General features: G+C 54.4%; 1 protein-coding gene across 8 annotated transcripts in view; it reads right to left on the bottom strand.

The window, feature by feature from the left end:
• The window catches only part of FMNL2 (formin like 2), a 114,686-nt gene that overhangs the window by 32,697 nt on the left and 69,671 nt on the right, over positions 1-12,318 (bottom strand). For 5 of the 8 annotated variants that reach the window (XM_066190473.1, XM_066190474.1, XM_066190475.1 and 2 more), the window contains exons 3-7: positions 10,934-11,014; positions 7,058-7,134; positions 5,063-5,146; positions 2,924-3,076; positions 953-1,093 (exon numbers count right to left, since the gene is read on the bottom strand). In XM_066190473.1, coding sequence (XP_066046570.1) covers positions 953-1,093; positions 2,924-3,076; positions 5,063-5,146; positions 7,058-7,134; positions 10,934-11,014 — 536 coding nt within the window. The remainder of the gene's footprint in view (positions 1-952; positions 1,094-2,923; positions 3,077-5,062; positions 5,147-7,057; positions 7,135-10,933; positions 11,015-12,318) is intronic. The other 3 variants (XM_066190480.1, XM_066190477.1, XM_066190479.1) reach the window with 1 other exon arrangement.

Here is a 12,318-nt window from a genome sequence, read left to right as displayed (position 1 = left end):
ATTGAATAAAAAAACCAGACCTTCGGAAAAAAAAAAAAAGGATTTTTTAAAAAAATGCGAATTTCTTTAAAATACGCATTTTTGTTAAAAAAAACGTCCATTTAAAAAGAATATTAAAAGTACAGATTTTAAAACACGGATTTAAGAGGAAAAAAAAAACCAAACCCTCCAAAACCCAATCCAAAAATGCTGCCCCAGCACTACGGCGGCTCAGGAGGAAGATTTCGGCTGGAAAACTCTGCCAGGCCCCGTTTCCGTGGCAGTTTCGGGTATGAGTCAAATCTCTATTTACAGCAAAAAAAGGGGAAATAAGACCACAAGGACTAAAAGCTCTAAGTTTAGGAATCAAACGCAACTATTTGCACCACGATAAGGAGGAGTCAGCTCTTGCTTCCATGCCAGCTGTTTCCCTCTCTGTGCGCCTGATGTTTCCGGGTCTGAGAGATTTTTTTTAGCCTGCTAGCAGCTGCCGACTTTTTCTCCAGGTAAAATTTCTCAAGGAAGCCTCTTCTCCAAACAACCTTGGCAAACGACTCTCTTTTCCTCCGAGCAATCTTTCTCCGGGTGGCGTTTGGGCGTCCCCCAGGTTTAACCAAGGGAAGCAGAGAGGCGCCGTTTGCGTTCACCAACCGCGTCAAGTTCGGACGAGAACACCTCATAAAAAGCAGCAACAATTCAACAGTAAAGCCTTCTCTTTCCTACGCTCCTTGCCTTCTGAAACATTCCCAGTCTTCCCCCTTCCGTGCCCTACAGCGGCCGGCGACGGTCGCGCTCTACGGAAGCCAACTACACGATGTGACAACCACACGTGCTGGAGCCTCCGTCCCTTCTCCTGGCGCTCTCCAGGGTTTCTCCTGAGGCTGTCCCAACCCGTGCGGTCGCCACATCGTCCACGGCATGGGAGCAGTGCTGGCCCCGGGGCTCCGCGGGGACGCCTCGCACTGGGACTTACGGGATTTTCCGGGCGGGAGCCCCATCGGCGGAGCGCCGAGGGGCTCTGGGAGGTCCAGGGAAACAGCTGCTCCACAGGCAGTCGGCTGCCAAGCAGCTGTGGCAGCGTTTGAGCTCAAGGTGGTCGGGCAGAGAAACCAATCTGATGGTGCGTGAGAGGAAGAGGAGGGCACGGGGAAGGACGGGAGGGGCGGGGACGGGTTCCGGAGGGAAAAGGGGAATGGAGGCGTTGGAAGGGAGAGTCAGACAGGTGAGGAACGAAGGGAGGTGCGAGGAGGGGTGAAGGGTGGAAGGAAATGAAGAGAAACAATGTAAGAGACACGGGAGGAATTCCTGGGTTAGGCATTCCTAATCCCGAGCGCTCCTCCCGAGGACAGGGCGGCACCTCCTGCCAGCTCGGGGCTCGGCCACTTCTGACAGAGCAATTAAGGAGCAAAGAGCACCAAGGCCACTAAAAAATCCCCAAATCCGGTGGCCAAGTGAGCCTGCTGCACTCCACAGCTGGATTTCCACTCCTCCTCTCCACTGCCTGAGGGCTGGGAATTCAATCTTCCGGGCACAAGGTTTGGAGGCGTCGAGCCCAGGGCCAAGGTCGCTGCCTGCCAAACCAAAACCTCCTCGGCTGGAAGGGACAGGCTGGAAGTGAGACCTTTGGGACTCTGCTGTGCTCAAAGGATTAGGGGCCAAAACTCCACGAAAGCCAAGAGAAAATTCCCAAAGGATCCAGCGCTCTGAGCTGCACCCTGAGCGACAGCACTGGGAGCTGAGGGCGGTGGTTGGGGTGGGACACCCAAGGAATGGGAAGAGAGGTCAACAAATCCTGGGAAGTGATCCTGCCTTTTCCAGAAATAAATTAAAAAAAGGAATATTGGGAAAGAGAGACTTGGGAGTCCACCGTGGAATGGTGAGAGGGTGGCAGCAGGTTTGGGGGAGGGAAGTGGCCTTCCCAAAGGATCCAAGATCCCGTTCATGGCAGCATGGAAGGAATGTGCACAAGGAAACACGTCCCAGCCCATCCTGGCCCTGGAAGTGATTCCTGTGCACAAGGAAACACGTCCCAGCCCATCCTGGCCCTGGAAGTGATTCCTGTGCACAAGGAAACACGTCCCAGCCCATCCTGCCCCTGGAAGTGATTCCTGTGCACAAGGAAACACGTCCCAGCCCATCCTGGCCCTGGAAGTGATTCCTGTGCACAAGGAAACACATCCCAGCTCATCCTGCCCCTGGAAGTGATTCCTGTGCACAAGGAAACACGTCCCAGCCCATCCTGGCCCTGGAAGTGATTCCTGTGCACAAGGAAACACGTCCCAGCCCATCCTGGCCCTGGAAGTGATTCCTGTGCACAAGGAAACACATCCCAGCCCATCCTGGCCCTGGAAGTGATTCCTGTGCACAAGGAAACACGTCCCAGCCCATCCTGCCCCTGGAAGTGATTCCTGTGCACAAGGAAACACGTCCCAGCCCATCCTGGCCCTGGAAGTGATTCCTGTGCACAAGGAAACACGTCCCAGCCCATCCTGGCCCTGGAAGTGATTCCTGTGCACAAGGAAACACGTCCCAGCCCATCCTGGCCCTGGAAGTGATTCCTGTGCACAAGGAAACACATCCCAGCCCATCCTGGCCCTGGAAGTGATTCCTGTGCACAAGGAAACACGTCCCAGCCCATCCTGGCCCTGGAAGTGATTCCTGTGCACAAGGAAACACGTCCCAGCCCATCCTGGCCCTGGAAGTGATTCCTGTGCACAAGGAAACACGTCCCAGCCCATCCTGGCCCTGGAAGTGATTCCTGTGCACAAGGAAACACGTCCCAGCCCATCCTGGCCCTGGAAGTGATTCCTGCCCCAGGCACTGCCCCTCAGAGGTTCCTTCCTCCTCAAAGCACCAATTCCTTCCTGCGCCACAGCTCTGCTGGCTCGGGCTGTCCTGGTGGGAGAGGCCGTCCCCAAAAGCTGCAATTCCCAGGATCCCGTACCGGAGGGTGGAGTGTCTGCCGGAGCGGGAGATGCTGTTCCCAACGGGAGAGGGCAGGTTGCCGCCCCTGTGCAGGTCCTCGATGGATCGGCTCCAGGGCTTGGACTTGTCCATGGAGCTCTCCACGCTGTTCTCCAGGCTTTCGAAGTCAAACCTGCAAGGAAAGGGGAAATTCCGAGGCCGGGTTAGGCGGGGGAGACGCGCGCGGAGTTTTCCGTCCTGCCGCGGGGTTTGGGGGGAATCACAGAATCGTGGGACAAAAGCAAAGGAAAAGCTCTCCAAGGCCATCAAATCCGCCCGATCCCCCTTCTCCACCCAAACCACTCCAGGGTTCCGGGATCTCAGCGGGTGGGGGAACGATGGAAAAGGAGAGTTGTGGTGCTGGAGGGCCACGGGAAAGTCCAGGGAAACAGGATGAGCTTCACATGGGGAAGGAAATTCCGGAACCTGGAATTCCTGGAAATTCCGGAACCTGGAACTCCTGAAACTCCAGGTTCATTCAGGTTGGGAAAAGCCTCCCAGACCATGGAATCCAACCCTTCCCAGCCTTGCCAAGGCCACCAGTCCTTGTCCCCAAGTGCCGCACCCACAGGGCTTTGGATCCCTCCGGGACACATCCAAACGGGATCAAACAGCTTCTTCAGCAGAAAATAAATCCAGCACTGCCTGCCTGCTGAGGAATATCCCAGCCTGGGAGGAAAAGGTGGGAATTCTGGGAGCCCTCTCCAGTGAATCTCCAGAACTCAGCTGCGCAAGCACCGCTTTGGTTTCCTCCATCCCAGCTGGGCCCCGCAAACCTCCCAGCACACTCGGAGATCACCACAAGCATCCCGGATTCCCTGATTTCTGCCCCCCCTGCCCGTCGTTCTGCTATTCCAAGCAGGAATGGCTCGTTCCCCTTCCAGCTCCTGAGGTCATTACTCGTGTTCCCCGTGCGAGGGGGGGGAAAACCCAGCGAGCTCCTTGGGTACGTTTGCGTAAATTTAGGAAGAAAGGCTTCGTGCAAACATTTCTTTTTGCTGCGCGGGGTTTTTTTCCAGTGGGTAACATCTGAAACCACAGGATTTTCCCTCGTAAATTTCCCTGCAACCCCACCACAAATCTCTTTTCTGGGCAGCGAGGGATGTAAATCTGATGGCAGCCTTGCTAAAAATAAATTATCAGCTCTCCCCAGCTTGAGTTTCTGCTCCAAAATTATCTTTACCCTAAGGCTTATTCTTTCTTTTCTTTTTTTTTTTTTTAATATAAAAAAATCTGCTACGATATCCTGCATGAATGTGGATTAATTCCCCATGCCTGGAATTATCCTCAGCCAACTTGGATGGGATTTGGAGCGCCCTGGGATAGCGGAAGGCTCCCTGTCCACGGCAGGGATGGGCTTGGAGGTCCTTCCCAGCCCAAACCAGGCTGGGCTCCGATTCCACGGTAATAAAGTCTCAGCTGAAGATCTCCACTGAAAGCTGATTGTCCCCGCTGGTTTTTCGGAGCCCACGTCGTGATTTACGACCCAAACAGCTAAATCTGATCCCAGCGTCCCAGAGGTCAGAAAAAACCCCTCAGTTTCCAGTCTTCCCGACTTCCAAAATGCTCCCGGAATTGCTCCTGAGTTGTGCCAGGAGGCCAGCCCTGCCTGCCAGGAGTTTGGGAGCAGATCGTGAGGGTGGGAATCCCTCTGGACACAGCAGGAGCACGAAGCCCTGGGCTCAGACACCAAGTGCAAACCTATTTTCAAGGAATTCTGCATCTTCCCACACACTCTGGGATGGGTTTTGCAGCCCTGAGATGCTCAGAGACCAACGATCAAACATATGAACAGAGATGAATCATCTCGAGGTTTAAATTCAGGGTTTTTGTTGGGCTGGGTTTTTTTTTTGTCTGCTGTGGCGAAATAATTCCAGACTCACGTCAAGTTTTCCTCTGCTCCCAGGCCCACGGGATCACGGAATTACTGAGGCTGGAGTAGACCAGAACCACCAAACACCTCCATGCCCACCAAGGCACTTTTTTGAACAATTCCAGGGATTGCGATTCCACCATTGCCCTGGGCGGCCTGTTCAGTGCTCAGCCCCTTTGGGATGAAGGAATATTCCCCAATTTCCATGGAATTCCTGGCAGGGAAGCCCGGGAATGTCCCACTTACGTGACTGCATACTGGGCAAAGGACAGGTACTCCACCAGGACATCCAGGCCTTTGTTCTCTTCATTCAGGAACTCCCTGACCCACCTGTGAGAGAAATTCAGACATCAGAGCCTTGCTGGGGGCTTTGGAATTCCCTGGAATTCTCAGAAAAAACGGAGACAGAGCCACTGCAGCACTTTGAGCACTCAGGGAAAAAAGGGTGTTTTTTTTTTTTTCCAAAATGGTTTTTTTTTAAAAAAAGAGTCCTTCGGATGCCTTTCCACACGTGCCAACATTCCTTTCTGGCAGCACTGCGAAGGTCAGCTCCGCACACAGGGACTCGGCTCAGGTTTTTATCTCGTCCCGAATTCCAGCCGGCTGTAAAAGCAGGAAAAGAACCTCGGACGGATATCCTGGGTGTGCATTTAACAGCAATTCTGCCTCTTTTTTTTTTCCAAAAGGTGTGCACCTGTTAACAGGGAATCCTGGCCCCTGGAATAACTCAGGAAAGGTCAATTACCTTCGGAAGCTTTGAAAACGCCAAGAAAAAATTGGAAAATCCATCCACTGAGGGGCAAAGCTGGGGGAAAAGGAAGCTCAGCACAGCCCCAGCTTTTCCCTGAACCCCAACCGGGGCGGCAAATCCCCTGGGAGCGGCTGGGTGCCACGGGAATGGGGGAATCCAGGGAGGGGAGTGGAGCTCCAGGCTCGTGGAGGGGGATTCATCACCTCTGACTCACTCTGACCGTCAGGATGGACGTTGTTGGTCATTTCCCTGCGAAAATAACCGGCCTGGTGTGTTATAAAACGGGTGTTGGAATGAATCCTTCAGCCCAGGGGCACCAAGGAAATCAGCACTGGTGCTGTCCCCTCTCGAACCGAGGTTCCTCCTGCTCATCCCAAATCCAAGAGCATCCAGGGATGCCTCAAGGCTCCGGTGGGGAATCCTTGGTGCTGGAGAAGGAGGGAACACCTGGGAGGGGTGTGGGAGGAGTTTTTGGGATGGTGCAGCTCCAAGGAAGGCTTCCCCATCCCCACACTGGGACTGCAATTCCTCCCACGGCTTAAAATACCCCCATTCCCTCAAAATCACAGCAGAATCCCAAAAAAATCGATGGAATTGAGCCGGACAACAGCGTGTGATGACGGAGGAAACCACTGGAAAAGCTCCCAGGCTGCTGCCCCAGGGCTGGACCAGCTTCTGGTCCCACAGGGAGGTGAAATCGGTGGGAATGTGGACGGGAAAAGGACGTCTGATAAAAAAACCCCAACTTTTAACCTCTGGCAATTCCACTGCAGCAGTTTGGGCTGGATTTGCTGCTTTGTGGATAAATCCTGGTGGATGTTGGGATGTCATTCCCGGCCAGGCTCCAGGAGCTGCCCCACGCTAAAGCTGTAGGACAGCAGTGGGGGGGGATGAATTATCAATTTATAATTACAACTTGAGTTTTATCCTGGACACAGCCTCACTCCCTGTGCTCTGCCTGAGCAGGAGGTGACTCCAGCTTTCCCTCAGCCCTCGGAAAAACGTGGATGAATCCATCAGGAAAGGATCAAAGCTGACTTATCCTCCCGAGACGCCCAGCTCCCCTGAACTAAGCCCATCAGGCTTTAATTATCCAGCAAGTGGCATCACTTATTGGCACGCAAAAGGGGCTGTGTTCTCAAAGGCAGGCACCTTTAGAACTGAAAAATGAATTATTAAGTAATCAAAAATTAATTAATAAATAATTTTTAAAGTAAATTATTGAATATATAATGATAAATTAAAATAAATAAGTTTCTAATAATATAATTGCAATATACTTAAATATATAAATAAATATAAAAATAACTAAATTAATAATAAATATGTGTTTAAATATCTAATATTAATAATATAATAATATAATAATAATGAAATAAATAAAAATAAAGGAAACAATAAAAATATAAATAGAACAATAAAAAATAATAATGAAAATAGCAATAAAAATATAAAAATGAAACGGAACCAGAGGCACCAAAAGTCCTCACCCAATGTGGTTCGTCCTCAAGGAAATTTCCAGCTCCCGGAGCACCTGAGTCGACTCCTGGACTCGTCTCCGGAATTTCTGCAATGGAATGAGCAGCAAAAACAACCATTGGGCTCTATCAAGAAACGCCAACCTCTCACCCAGCCCAGAGGGAACGGGGAAAACAAGGAGGTAACGGAGAACTCCTCTAAATCCCCAGGAACGCAGCGACAGCAGCCCGGCCCTCAACAAAAACCCCGCGGGAGAAATCCCTCCTGCTCCCAGGAACATCCTGGAGCTTCCAGGACGGAGGGAATTAAAAGCCTGGAGATAAAGAAAGGTTTCTTTATAAACCAAGCTTGGGTTTAACACCAAACTTTCTCTTGAAGGTTTGCAGAGCTCCCCCGCTTTAGAAAACGAGGTGACAGAGGCGGGGGGAGGCAGCTCCATCCCGTCTGGAGCAGGCCTGGAGCTTCCTCTTCTCCCTGCCCGTGGAAAAGTGCTGAAACAGCTGGAGAAATCCCTCTGGAGCAGCTGCTCTGCGACTTCCTCGTTTCTGAGCAGGGCCAACCACAGCTGAATGGGTGAAGAAGGACGAGGGCAGGCTTAGGAGGGATAACGGGAAGGAATTCCTGGATGCGGCACAGGCTGGAGGCCAGGTGGGGCCATGCAGCAAAACCAGTGAGACCACCGCAATCCCTGCGGGAATCCCGGCGGGATGAGCTCTCCCGTATCCCTGCGGGAATCCCGGCGGGATGAGCTCTCCCGTATCCCTGCGGGAATCCCGGTGGGATGAGCTCTCCCGTATCCCTGTGGGAATCCCGGCGGGATGAGCTCTCCCATATCCCTGCGGGAATCCCGGTGGGATTTGGGATCCTGGTGGGATGAGCTCTCCCGTAGCCCTGCGGGAATCCCGGTGGGATTTGGGATCCTGGTGGGATGAGCTCTCCCATATCCCTGCGGGAATCCCGGTGGGATTTGGGATCCCGGTGGGATGAGCTCTCCCATATCCCTGCAGGAATCCCGGTGGGATTTGGGATCCTGGTGGGATGAGCTCTTCCATCATCCCTGCGGGAATCCCGGTGGGATTTGGGATCCTGGTGGGATGAGCTCTCCCATATCCCTGTGGGAATCCCAGTGGGATTTGGGATCCTAGTGGGATGAGCTCTCCCATATCCCAGTGGGAATCCCAGTGGGATGAGCTCTCCCATATCCCTGGGGGAATCCCGGTGGGATTTGGGATCCCGGTGGGATGAGCTCTCCCATATCCCTGTGGGAATCCCAGTGGGATTTGGGATCCTGGTGGGATGAGCTCTCCCATGTCCCTGCGGGAATCCCGGTGGGATTTGGGATCCCGGTGGGATGAGCTCTCCCATATCCCTGCGGGAATCCCGGTGGGATTTGGGATCCCGGTGGGATGAGCTCTCCCATATCCCTGCAGGAATCCCGGTGGGATTTGGGATCCTGGTGGGATGAGCTCTTCCATCATCCCTGGGGGAATCCCAGTGGGATTTGGGATCCCGGTGGGATGAGCTCTCCCATATCCCTGCGGGAATCCCGGTGGGATTTGGGATCCTGGTGGGATGAGCTCTCCCATATCCCTGCGGGAACCCCGGTGGGACGAGCTGTCCCATCCCTGTGGAATCTCCCCGTGGCCGCCGGGGCTGAGGAACGGCTGCGGGTGATCCGGAACGAGCCAAGCCCAGACAGGAACTCGGGGGTTTCTTTTCGGCCCCTTTGGGTTTGTCGTTTGTCACGGGAGCCCGGGACAAGAAAGGCGCCGATGTGAGCCCGCGGAGCGGAGCCAAACACGGAACGACCTCCAAATCCCTCCGGAGAAACAGAAACACAAAGAGCCCCTTCACCGGGGTGGGAAGAAATCCATGCAGGGAAATGTCAAGGTTTCCAAGGAAATGGTTCCCTGCTCCTGCCTGCGGGATCCAACAAGAGCAGCGCTGTCCCAAGGCTCCCTGCGCCCAAGGACACGGGCCGGGAGCACAGGGGCGCCTTCCTCGTGCCCCGGAATCCGGGTTTTCCACAGGGAAGAGAGCTCGGATGGGATTGGAGGGGAGGAGGCTGAGCCAGGCCAGGGCAGGACCTGCTGGGCCCTGCTGCGTTTTGGGTGGGGTTTAGAGGCTCTGGTGGTTGTCACCACGGATGGAGCTGCTCCCCAAGGATGGAGCTGATCCCCGTGGATGGAGCTGACCCCCGTGGATGGAGCTGACCTCCATGGATGGAGCTGATCCCCAAGGATGGAGCTGATCCCCAAGGATGGAGCTGATCCCCAAGGATGGAGCTGATCCCCAAGGATGGAATTGATCCCTGCAGATGGAGCTGCTCCCCACGGATGGAGCTGACCCCCACGGATGGAGCTGACCCCCACGGATGGAGCTGATCCCCAAGGATGGAGCTGTCCCCATGGATGGAGCTGCTCCCCACGGATGGAGCTGACCCCCACGGATGGAGCTGATCCCCAAGGATGGAGCTGTCCCCATGGATGGAGCTGTCCCCATGGATGGAGCTGTCCCCATGGATGGAGCTGATCCCCAAGGATGGAGTTGATCCCCACGGATGGAGCTGCTCCCCACGGATGGAGCTGCTCCCCAAGGATGGAGCTGCTCCCCAAGGATGGAGCTGATCCCCATGGATGGAGCTGACCCCCACGGATGGAGCTGCTCCCCAAGGATGGAGCTGACCCCCAAGGATGGAGCTGATCCCCACGGATGGAGCTGACCCCCAAGGATGGAGCTGCTCCCCAAGGATGGAGCTGATCCCCAAGGATGGAGCTGATCCCCACGGATGGAGCTGACCCCCAAGGATGGAGCTGCTCCCCAAGGATGGAGCTGATCCCCAAGGATGGAGCTGACCCCCACGGATGGAGCTGATCCCCACGGATGGAGCTGACCCCCAAGGATGGAGCTGCTCCCCAAGGATGGAGCTGACCCCCAAGGATGGAGCTGATCCCCACGGATGGAGCTGACCCCCAAGGATGGAGCTGCTCCCCAAGGATGGAGCTGATCCCCAAGGATGGAGCTGATCCCCACGGATGGAGCTGACCCCCAAGGATGGAGCTGCTCCCCAAGGATGGAGCTGCTCCCCACGGATGGAGCTGACCCCCAAGGATGGAGCTGATCCCCACGGATGGAGCTGACCCCCAAGGATGGAGCTGCTCCCCAAGGATGGAGCTGATCCCCAAGGATGGAGCTGATCCCCACGGATGGAGCTGACCCCCAAGGATGGAGCTGCTCCCCAAGGATGGAGCTGCTCCCCACGGATGGAGCTGACCCCCAAGGATGGAGCTGATCCCCAAGGATGGAGCTGATCCCCACGGATGGAGCTGACCCCCAAGGATGGAGCTGCTCCCCAAGGATGGAGCTGATCCCCACGGATGGAGCTGCTCCCCACGGATGGAGCTGATCCCCAAGGATGGAGCTGATCCCCATGGATGGAGCTGACCCCCGTGGATGGAGCTGACCCCCAAGGATGGATGGAGCTGACCACCATGAAGGGTGCACTCAGCTGCACTGAGCCTCTGCCAGGCAAATTCCCGGAGAAGAGGACTCCGACCTCGGACACCCCTTGCCAGGGGTGAGCTCAGGGCCATCAGACAGGGCTCCAGCCAAAGCCAGGCGCACAGCCCCACTCAGAGACAACTTCTCAGAAGATGTCTCGAAGCCACCATGACTAAAACAAGCTGTGCTCCGTGCCAGATGGTCCTTGGCTTCCCAACATCTGCTCTCCTTCCCAAGCTGGAAAGCTGCAGCAAATCCCCGGTTTCTCTCTGCTTCTCCCTGGAAGTTTTCAGGGCATTTGCACAAAGGCAGGAAGGAACCCGGACCCCGGGATCATCCTGGCTGAGGAATGAGGGGCAGGCGGGAGGAAACAGGACGCTCCTCACCTTCCTGGTCACTGCTGGGTCCAGATATCCCTTCAGCTTCTGGATGTAAGTGTGGGGAGGATTCTTCACTTGGAACCTTTCCTGGAAAAGAGACAGGAATCAACATTTTTCTGTGTTTACTTTATCCGGAAAACTCGTGCACCGCGTACATACTGAACAACATATATTTATAACGCATTCCATTCCTGAGTGGATAACCTCTGCACGCAAATGAAAGAGATTTAAATGGATCTTGATATTTACACCAACAGCATCCAAAGACACCTTAAACATTCAGTGGGAGTTTTGAATTTTAGTTGCACACCCATCTGAAGGTCCGGGGGTTTCTGCTCAGCACGGAGAGGAAGGAGAAGGGTCAGGAGAGCAGATGCACGCACCAACACAAAATCCTTTTTAATCACTTGGGAAAAAACCCTTGGCTGCTCCAAGCCCCAGTGTCCAGCCCGGCCTTGGGCACTGCCAGGGATCCAGGGGCAGCCACAGCTGCTCTGGGAATTCCATTCCAGCCAGGAATTCCTTCCCAATCTCCCATCCAGCCCTGCCCTGGGGCAGTGGGAAGCCATCCCTCAAGGTCCCAACCCCTCGCGCAGGGATCACTCCATCTCCAGTCCCCCCTCAGCCCCAGATCACAGATTTTGGTGACAAACACCAGCTCTGCCTTCTGAGAGCTCCCAGATTTTTGCCCGCCTTCCCAGTGTCCAGCTGGAAGTTCATCCCACCAAAGCTGCTGTGGAACACGAGCTGTTCCATGGGCAGGGTGCTGTGTCCAAAGCTCCTCACAGCATCCCCAAAAATTCTGATCCTGTTTGTATCTTGGAGGAACTTTACGCCCTTCTCCTCCTCTCCCTGGAGGAAAGATCTCATCCCCATCTCCTGAAATTTCCCGTCTTATAAGTGTTATCTGAAACCTCCCTTTATGAGGTCAGGATGCAATCCTGACTGCATTATCCCAAAGTTATTCCAGAACGAACAGGACACTGCTGCCCAGTCACCAGAACTGTCTGAACACCACAAGCTCTTCCTGTTATTATCTTGCTGCTTGCTGGAAAAGAAGCAATCCACCATGGCCAGCAGGGAAAAAAAAAATAAAACATGAAGGAAAAACTCTTCCCTGAGCCCCACCAGCCCTGGCGGGAGCTCTGGAAGTCCCAGAGCACTCATGGCTTTCCTCTTTTACAGCTGGATTCTTTTTCCCTGCACCTCCACACAGCTCTGCAATTGGCATTTCCTATTTTATCTAAAAAACAGCTCAGAAAACGCCGAGCTCCTCACTGAGGGTTCTTTCTCCTCTGGACAAAGCGACTCCAGCAGGCTCTGTCCTGCTCCAGCACCACGTCCACCATCCTGGATTCTTCCTGGCTCTCTCTCTCTCTCTCTCTCAGGGG

The sequence above is a fragment of the Chamaea fasciata genome, unplaced genomic scaffold (assembly GCF_029207755.1).
Source record: "Chamaea fasciata isolate MVZ Bird 193981 ecotype frontalis unplaced genomic scaffold, bChaFas1.0.hap1 SCAF_8, whole genome shotgun sequence".
NCBI lineage: Eukaryota > Metazoa > Chordata > Aves > Passeriformes > Sylviidae > Chamaea > Chamaea fasciata.
The sequence above is the reverse complement of the archived record's forward strand: the minus strand, read 5'-3'. Positions and strand labels throughout refer to the sequence as shown.